At 34.5% G+C, this 10,371-nt stretch overlaps 2 protein-coding genes across 2 annotated transcripts; one reads left to right on the forward strand and one right to left on the reverse strand.

The window, feature by feature from the left end:
• Positions 1-5,532: 5,532 nt before the first annotated feature.
• On the forward strand, positions 5,533-6,275 carry LOC124451202. The gene has a single exon (XM_047001839.1). It carries the CDS (start codon positions 5,569-5,571, stop codon positions 6,115-6,117), a length of 549 nt encoding a protein of 182 aa, XP_046857795.1. The 5' UTR covers positions 5,533-5,568; the 3' UTR covers positions 6,118-6,275.
• Positions 6,276-8,703: 2,428 nt separating this feature from the next.
• On the reverse strand, positions 8,704-9,277 carry LOC124451205. Its single transcript, XM_047001843.1, has 2 exons — positions 8,950-9,277; positions 8,704-8,873 (listed from the first exon to the last, which is right to left on the reverse strand). The coding sequence occupies exons 1-2, from the start codon at positions 9,223-9,225 to the stop codon at positions 8,766-8,768; spliced, it is 384 nt and encodes a 127-aa protein (XP_046857799.1). The 5' UTR covers positions 9,226-9,277; the 3' UTR covers positions 8,704-8,765.
• Between the last annotated feature and the right edge of the window lie 1,094 nt (positions 9,278-10,371).

Genomic DNA, 10,371 nt, shown 5'->3' on the forward strand with positions numbered 1-10,371 from the left:
TTCGTGCAAAAATACTGGCATTTCCAAAAACGTTTAGATTTAGTAGATACCAGTATTATTTTAATATATACCCAACACCAATAACAGTATGCATTTTGAACATAATGAACATAACAAATCATTAAACCAATCGAATTAGAATTTATTTGAAATTGACACGACGCATTGTGAACAAAATACGAAATTTTAATCAAAATTTGCAAACAAGAAAGCGCTAAGCTATTATTTCAATATTGATATCTGACAAATATAATTCGATGTGAAATGTTCTTTTCATTACCATACTAAACTTTGGCTTCCTTATTGCTTCATAGATTCTGTCATGACCTCTAAAAACCATTTATTTGCGTTTACTGACAGCGACAACTGTGAAAATTGTATTTAAAGCAGCAAATGTCTGTTGTTTGTAAAATCTAAGTAGGGAGGGGGATATTGTACTGTATTTCAACAAGTTATATCAAGTTAGTGACGCAAATGCCAACTCAAGAGGCTTGCATCAAAAATATATCTAAGCAGTGAAATTGCTTTACTCCGTGAACAGATACATCACAAGAGGATGTATGAAGTAATTGTCCTTTAAGCGCATAAACTTTTTGCACGAGCCTCACAAGATTTGTCCTCTTCATTTCTTGCTTACTAAATGTGCATACGCCCAAATTTGCATTTTAAATGTGTCATTTTTTTTCGAAAAAGAAAGCCTGCTCAGCATATGCTATGTTGGGTTTATTTAAAAAACAACTGACTTATAAACCCAGTCCGAAAGGCATTGTAAATATACAGTGAAAATCTGTATATTATTTTATATGATGACAACAAAAATCAAAAAAATCCTATTCTATATTTTACAGGAAAGGCTTTATTATGTTTCTTCAACAAAATATAGGTGCAGATGTAAGAGCATTTAACGATAGATAAATTTAACGAGTAGATCATATATTTATAATAAATGAAATTACAGTTCTTAAAATGTTGTTAGTCGGGGTTTCATGCCGAAGCAATCTTCAGGCAACAAATGATACAAAAACGGTTGTTTCTTGCTTTGCTATTTGATTGCTAACGCACGCGGTAATTTAAAACGTCCCCCGTGGAAGTTGCGCGAATGGATACACTTCGTGTACAGTTCACTGTGCTTATTCAAAAGATTGTTTTTATCACGATAAATATGACATTATTGAAACTATTTTGAACACTTTATAGAACTAACAACACCACCAAGGACAAAAAAACACAGACTAAAACATGTACTACCGACAGAAACAAAACTGCCCATGCACTTAACAGAAACTGCCACAATCATCTGTACAACGATCAATCATGGAAACTAACACAACAGAGACCTACATCGGACTTACAAAAAGCGAATTTAAGACTCGACACAGGAACCACACTGCCTCTTTCCGTCAGGAAAAACTAAGGAGCTTAACCGAACTCAGCAAACACATATAGACCCTCAAAGACAACAGCATCGATCACGATATCTCATGGAACATTATACCTTAATTTCTTCCTTAACTTTGTATTATATTCATACTTAAACACATGCTTTTGTAATTATTTAACAATATCGCCCGAACAAAGAGAACTTATGAAACAGGCTTGTCGAGATGAAATTGTATTTTTGTGAATTTTCCTCCTCCTTACAATATATATATAACAATATTTATAACTTTAAAGATTTGTAATCCATAGTAGACATATTGTTTTGACGTATATTATTTTGTACTATGTTTGTTCAAAGCATGAAATGTAGCGCAAAGTATACCCTATACTTCTTGACATTATTTTGATTTCTAAAACATGCTTTAATTGGCTTAAAACTCAGCATGTATCTTTTAGCCTTTGTCTGTACAAAAATACCTTGAACCGCTATGTTTTTCAAGATCTTGCGTTTAATTACGTATACTAATAAATCAATCTCCCGTGATAAACAAGCAGTTGAAAATATCTTTTTGTTACAAGGAAAGTTCAAACCCAATTTGTTTGAGTTCAGCATTTGTAAATGATGTAGAGTATGTCAAACAAGTCATGCGGCTGACATCGTGAACTTTGAGTGTGTCTGGGGAAGGGGAGAAATGGAAAAAAAACAGCCCTCTCCTTTGCGCACAAAGTAAAATGTTGATCGTTGCTGAAGGAATACATGGAAAATTTTAAATATCTTGTCAAATAATTCCATTTTGGTGTATTCTAATCATTTAAAATCACTAATACATTTTTAGCCAATGTACTTGTATTTCAAATAAAATTACAAAAGAAACGCTCCAAAAAACCAAGCTTTTGTTTAAAAGAAGTAATATAAAAACTGTGTGTACGTAGGCATCATATGAGCCCAACACATCCGTCAATATCGAATCTGACAACGTAAATAATATTGTCAAGCTATATATCAAATCGTATTCGCCCGTTTTAAACTTTGATTTTTTCAAATATCGAACTTTTTCTAAGTTAGTGTGATAATTGTACAAAACGTACACTCTACTTTGTGTTCACTGACGACAATAAGCACAAAAAATTGTATTCAATGTGACAAATGCAGGTTATTCAAAGTTTAAACAGATGTTAAAGTAGTAGCAGACTAAGTAGCGTTTCTAAAGGGGGAGATATTGTCATGTAGTTTAACAAATTATATTTCATTTTATGTCCCAAATGCAAAGTAAAATTGCTTGCATTAAAATCATGATTAAATAGTTAAACTTGCTTTAGATGCATCACCAGACGATGCAAGCAGTCCTTTTCATAGAAGGTCACTGTTTTTACGAGTTCTATAAGCCCCATGAAAAGACTGCAATTGTACAAAAATTTATTTACACACTATTAAGTTCAAGCGCCGAATCAACAACAAAAAAGATGTTAAATAGAAATGGCAAAAATAGCATCTTTTTTAGGTGCTATATTTAACACTTTTATACAAGTACTACATTAACAGTATTGACGGGTGTTTGGCGATTACTGTTTCTGGTGTTATATCAACGCTTTTGGAGGTTACTTTGAGTCTTGTATTTGTGTAACAAGAAAAGCTTCTGTGCTTTTTTCACGAATTATAAGGAAAACTTATAATAGTGATACAGATATTCATTAGTTGGTCACCTTTGGTCACCTTTCTCCGCTGTGTCCTGCTCGGGTAGCGGGTCTTTGCCGGAGACCCAGTTCTATCAGACTTCATTATATTCATTAGTTAATAAAAATTAATAAAATAAATTATTATTAATAAATAAGTTATTAATAAAATAAATAAATTAATAATTATAATAAATTAATTAATAACTTAGTTATTAATTTTATTAATAAAATTAGTTAATAAAATATTATATTCATTAGTTAATAAACAATAAATAAATACATACGTATGAGTTCATGAGAAAAACAGGCATACAGTTTGATATAAAATAGATTATTCAATGAAAATGTGAGTTTATTCAGACTATTCTAAGTAAAAAACATGTTCAGTTAGGTATTAACTCTTAGACACTCTTAACTGCTGGTGTGTGTTCACTTAAGGGTTCACAAGTTGTGGCAATACAGAAAGCTGTTATTCTTTCGAGACCCTTACAGGGTCTAGCTTGTTATTCATTTTGAGAGCATAACGCAGGGAAATTCCTGGTCAAAAATAATGTTTTACAATAAATAATAAATTATGTACTAAGGAACCAAAATATTTAAGCTATAGATATTTGTTCAGCAAAAGCGGTATAAAATACATTGTTTATGACAAATGAATAACAACCAGCGCGTCATTATTATAACTTGTTAAACGTAAGCAAAGCAATAGTTTGTAATGGAAGAGTCTTTCTGAAATCATATTGTTTTTATTATTCATCGGCGCCATAGCATAGAGGATTCTTGCTATCTGCGCTCTTTTTATGCCACACGATAAGAGGATTCATTTATAGCAGATGTTAAAAGCAACTGCGTCTAACTATTCAAAACATAATTCATAACTTCCGTTAGTTCAGTTTAAATTAGCAGCGTAGACAATGATGCCAGAGAATGCTAAATAATGGAATGAATTAACACATACAGAAAATTTATTTGACTTAAGTGCTTCAAATAATTGCATGTCGTTTTTATTAAGAGTTTATTTGTGTTATGATATGAACTGAAAAACCGTATTAATTTGTGTAAAAGTTGATTACCGATTTACATATTTGACTTGCACAACTATGGCAAGCCAAACCTACCAAAAGTGTATCGAGATTTATATGTCGTATTAGAATTACTATAAGTCTATTCGAGATTCGTAAAGTGGTACTCGAGATTACTATAATGCGGTGTGAAAACTATATTATTATTGTTGAGTTGTGTATGACGAGATTTATATGACGAGTTTTATATGACGAGTTTCATATGACGAGTTTTATATGACGAGTTTCATATGACGAGTTTTATATGACGAGTTTCATATGACGAGATTTATAAGACGAGTTTTATATGACGAGTTTCATATGACGAGATTTATAAGACGAGTTTTATATGACGAGTTTCATATGACGAGTTTTATATGACGAGTTTCATAAGACGAGATTTATAAGACGAGTTTTTTTTATAAACTGTAACAGTGTAAAGAGATTTATAAGAGGTCACGAGTTGTTTACAAACTGTAACGAGATTTCCCAAGATGGCGTCCGCTAGTAATGCAACTTATTTCGAAGCAAATGAAGAACTTACTGAATTTTTCCAAATGTTGGATGCATTGTTTAGCCATTTAGAAATTGCTATAGTACTTAATGATACTCTTGATTTGGAACATTGTAAATGCAAGTTAGAACGAAATCTTCCAATTGTTACAGCAATGCTCGTGGCCGTTAACAATGAAAGATATGACGACACGATAGACTTACTATCACCTCAGCCCTCATTTGTCTCGCTGTTGGAAAGATTAAGTGTTGGAATAGAAGAGGAAATACGCAGGCTAAGAGCGATCTTGGATTACACGTCTCCTGAGAATAGAAGAGAAGTTATTTCATTCCGGTCAAGTACGGGAGGGAGGCCTTGTTTTGATATAACCAAAGTACAGATAGAGCAATTACGAGATACCGGAATGAAATGGAAAAGTATAGCTAGCTTCCTAGGTGTATCAGAACAAACAATTTACCGGAGAAGGATTGAATATGGAGTTGAGGCTAGCTTTACAGACATCACCGATGATAGTTTAGATGGGCAGATAAGAGATATTTTAAGGCTTACCCCATATAGTGGAGAATGTTATATCAGGGTAGTTTAAGGGCTAGAAAGATCTATGTCCAAAGAGAAAGGGTCAGAGAAAGTCTTCGGAGAATCGATACTATTGGAAGAAATATGCGAAGGAGGTATGCGATTTGTAGACGGGTTTATAACGTTCCCGGGCCGAATTTTCTTTGGCATATTGACTCAAACCATAAGCTTATATCCTGGCGATTCGTTATCCATGGTTGCATCGACGGGTTTAGTCGGGCAGTCATTTACCTAGAGTGCTGCGCTGATAATAGAGCTCAGACAGTAGTTGATCTTTTCAAAAAAGGGATTGGTGAATTCGGTTTGCCTTCAAGGGTTCGTGGAGATCGAGGTGTCGAAAACGTTGACGTAGCACGGCTAATGATATCACGTCGTGGTGAGAATAGAGGTAGTTTCATTGCCGGGCGAAGTGTGCATAACCAAAGGATAGAACGGTTGTGGGCAGAAGTAAACCGGGTTCTTTCTGCTCTATACGTTGGTGTCTTTAAATTCATGGAAAACGAAAACCTGTTAGATCCGTTCAATGAGCATCATCTATTCGCCCTTCACTTCGTTTTCAAACCACGTGTAAGTGCGTCACTTTCGGAATTCAGGGAGCAATGGAACCATCATGGACTAAGGACTGCCGGTCACCAAACCCCCATGACACTTTGGCAAACGAACATGATTCCTGTTGCAGATGAATCTCCTATTGTTAACTTTGAAGAATATGGTCTAGATTCAAATGGCCCAGTTCCAGACGTCGATACAGATAATTATGTTGTGGTACCTGAAAACATACTGCAGCTGACGGAAGAACAACTGGAGCTTCTATGTAGTGAAGTCAACCCCTTAAGCGATGACGGCAATTATGGAATCAATCACTTCATACAAACACTTGATATTGTCAACACATTTTATGTTCAGTGATTGAACTAATTTATGATCAAAAATCGAGGTAAATAACAAATATAAATAGAGGATGCATCGATCATATACTTGAAGCAATGTCAGCAATGTTACCGCGTGTGAATGTGCATTAATTATTTAGGTTAGCACTATTTTCCACCCAGCAAACCGTCCTTTACTTTGAAATATAATATTTTACACAATATAATATTTTACACAATCTAATATTTTACACAATATAATATTTTATGTAATATTTTACACAATCGTCGAAAACGACATATTTTCCAGCCTGGATTATAAGTTTATAGCTTAAGGTGGTTGCATGAAAATTTATACTGCAACATTTATCTGTAAATATTTTCATATTTTGATATTAAAACTGTATTATAAAATATAAAATTACTCGCCATCTCAAAACGACCTAGCACCAGTGCATGCATGGTTTCCTTTTAGCTTTTGGTTCTTTCCCATTAGCCGCCATCTTTAATTTATTTCCGATTGTGTAAAGGGCGGTTTGCTGGGTGGAAAATAGTGCTAACCAATTATTTACTAGCTACCTTAAAATGAAAATGGGTGCGATAAGGTCCTATCACATTTAACCATATCGCGATTATTGTAAGTAAAGCTTCCAAACAAAATAAAGAATAAATAAGTTTGTTCCTTTAAACGACTTCATCATAATTTGTACAGTTGGATCGTAGATATATCTCTGATCGTCCGTACATATCAATAGTGTACAAATTATAAGTCGAACGATTTTAATAAAATTTCAATCAAACGTAGTTATAAGCATTGTTCAAGATGTAAAAACGAACTGTTAACGTAATTTTATACAATGTCAAATGACCAAGATTGTCCTTCCTTCAATAAGTTATTGAACTCAGATGCAAGATCACCATAGCTCTCATATGTGGTAGGAATTTCTAAACAAGGTCCACATGTATGAGCAATAGGTCGTCTTTGGAGTCCACTTAGATTTGAAAAGTTACTTCTATCGATGTGCAAGTAATACAGTCGCTTCCAGTGATGAAATGGAGAAATCTCTCGATAGCTTTACCTTCTAACGACCGAATGTACCTTTTCAAATGATCTATTGTAAGGCGCTCTATTTCATTTCCGGTTTCGGCGTTAATCAATTTTATTAATTTTTTGGCCGTAGGTTGCCTACTGGTATAAAGTTGAAGAATGTCTTCTTGTGTTTTAAAAATGTCATCGTATTGGAGCATTCTTAAAACTGGAGACCAGCAGTGAATTATGTACCGTGGCTTTTGAAGAAGTTCTTGGTGAGCCAACTCGAACATAATCTCCTTGATGTTATCTTTCGTCGGAAGTTTAAAACACTTGAACATTGAGAGAAAGTCAAGAATGTCTTCGTCTTCGAGGTCACAATTTTCGTTCATGCAATTATCAAAACTCGGCGATCTTCAAGAGTCACGTAGTCACGAAAGGAATTCAGCAACAACTCTCTACTTAAATTGTCCTCTCCGAATAAGCATGTACATAGCAGTGCCGGTGATATTTTCATAGGAAAGTATTTCAGCAGGTTGTAACCGTAGACAATAACTCTAGCAATAGACTGCCAATCATTTTTTTGCATGTCGTGCCTAATCATAGGAATCTTATCGCTGGAGCCGAAACAGTAGGTGTTGTATACCTCATGCCAAAAATGTGTCAAAACATCCAGCATTACTCCTTTTCCTTTCCCTTTTTCTTCCCTGCCACTGTAATCAATCACGGTGGGGCAAACCAAACAATTAAGCACATCTGCATCATTAAAAATGGCTATGACATCTTGACGTATTGTAGTTCTGTGCACAATAACAGCTCTTACTTCTCTGTTCTCAGCTGGCAAAGACAGGAATGGAGTATCTATCAATGCGGAAAAAACACCTGCAGAAAAAAATTCAATTGCAATTCAGACAAAGACAATATACCAGTATTTTCAAATCATATTACCAAGATCTATGAATTGATAATCTAAATTAGAACAAGGCCATAAGATGAGAACCTGCTTCGTTCAAAGAGTAAGATCATCAGTTTCAAGGAGTGTGCTAGTTTGAGTTGAGGAGCCAGTTGCAGACAGTGAACCAGTTTCAGCCACACCATCAGTTGCAACCACACCATCAGTTTCAGCCACACCATCAGTTGCAACCACACCATCAGTTTCAGCCACACCATCAGTTGCAGGCACAATATCAGTAGTAGGCACAGAATGAATTTCACTGGTTTCAGATATGCTTATATCATCATCATCAAAGGTTCATCTATTCCTATATAACATATTTTTAACAAATTCTTGCAAAACTATTGCAATGCATAACAATTTGCATATCATTATAAGCATATTCATTTGAATCGATTGCTTTTCTTTACCTTATAAAGAATAAAAATTCTGAGTGACTAAAATCTTGTGAAAATGAATGCAGACTACAATAATTAAATTAAACTATTTTAAAAGCTAAGTGCCCAAATGAGAGCTGTCTTATCTGAATTCATATGAATAATTTAATCAAGGTGAACAATAGTCATGACTTAAGTTTCTTAATTCTGAAAATTTATATAGATTTGCTAAAAGAAAGAATATAAAATGATATACCTCGACATATTACTGTCACAAAAACAATTGTAAAAAAAGTTTGTTTGAATTTAAAAAAATACTTTTTACATTATTTTAGTGTACAATCACTTGATCCTCTCTTATGACAAATGTGGAAAGATCCCTTGCTTTTACCCAATCTATGTATTTTACCTTCACTAGAATTGCTGCCTGGTTCCTGTAAATGAACAACATATCAGTTTTTAAAAGCACACTATTTACATGATGAGCATGTAGCAATCTAATTCTCCAACCTTTGTTGCATTTCCCATGTTAAGCAGCTGAACACTAGGTCGTACATACACTGGCTTTTGTGCGTATAATCTGTGGAGGATAACACCATCCAATGTCTGACCAGGGGCTAATGTTGGCGCAACCAGAGTGGAATGTACCGATGTTAACAGTTCTATATCTGTACCATGCGGAATTTTTCCATCAAAGGCCATCATTATATTAGTTTCGACAGCAGCGGCTGACAAATCTTTTGAAAACCGACAACCTGAAATCATGTGTCCATTTTCTACCAACATCAGCCGAGTGCCTTGCCGTGGAACTGTATTATCTTTGGGGCCGCTTAATAGGATTAAATCTCTCAAAATGGCCTGTTATCAATTGCTGTTGATGAACGAGTTCGCCTTGTTCGGCTTCTTGCAGCAGGTCTACTTGCGGGAAAATAGCGCCTCGATTGAAATGCAGTGGATGAATTCCTTCTAATTGGGAGGCGATTCTCTATTGTGGCTGTTGATGCCATTTGATTAGGGTGATGCGTTAATTCTCTGGCGACTCGTTTCAGCATTTGGTAAATTGTATGCCGTCCAAATATAGTTCTCACTTCTGACCTTACAGAACTGTCCACGTCAGGTGATATTCTTTCAGACAGCTCTGTAACTCTGCCAAGAAGTTCCTGAATAATTTCTCTATTGCTCATTTCTGTCATTTAGGTGAGAGCGATACAGTATAGATAGAAAATACAAAGTTCCCAACCCGCCGAAATTTTGCATATAATTAATAACTGCTTTTGAAACAAACACGTGTTCTTTAACCCAATACTTCATGTTGTTAGAGGAAAACTCGCGATATAAACTCGTCATATGAAACTCGTCATATAAAACTCGTCATATGAAACTCGTCATATAAAACTCGTCCTATAAATCTCGTCATATGAAACTCGTCATATAAAACTCGTCTTATAAATCTCGTCATATGAAACTCGTCATATAAAACTCGTCTTATAAATCTCGTCACAGTTTATAAAACAACTCGTCATATAAATCTCGTCATACACTACTCGTACCGCTTTACGAATCTTGAATAGACTTATAGTAATTCTAATACGACATATAAATCTCGATACACTTTTGGTAGGTTTGGCTTGCCATACACAACTTTGTGATGGTGTCATACATTTTTAATGTCATTCCATTTATTGTCATAATAATTTTGAATTTGCCGGTTTATGTTGCATATTTTCTTAAATGACGCTTGCCACCAATGAAGGTGATAGTTTGACACCCTAAAATTAACAGTGCATGTCAAATTTGTTAAGTTTCCGCAGATGTTATTGACGAGCTAAGAAGGACACTTCAAACTTTGCATTTCAAATGAATCAGTTTTTCTCATAAAAGAGAGCATGCTTCACTGATGCTATATTGTTTTTGTTTAAAAATAGCTGACAT

This window comes from Xenia sp. Carnegie-2017, unplaced genomic scaffold (assembly GCF_021976095.1).
Source record: "Xenia sp. Carnegie-2017 unplaced genomic scaffold, XeniaSp_v1 HiC_scaffold_24, whole genome shotgun sequence".
NCBI classification, from domain to species: Eukaryota; Metazoa; Cnidaria; class Anthozoa; order Malacalcyonacea; family Xeniidae; genus Xenia; species Xenia sp. Carnegie-2017.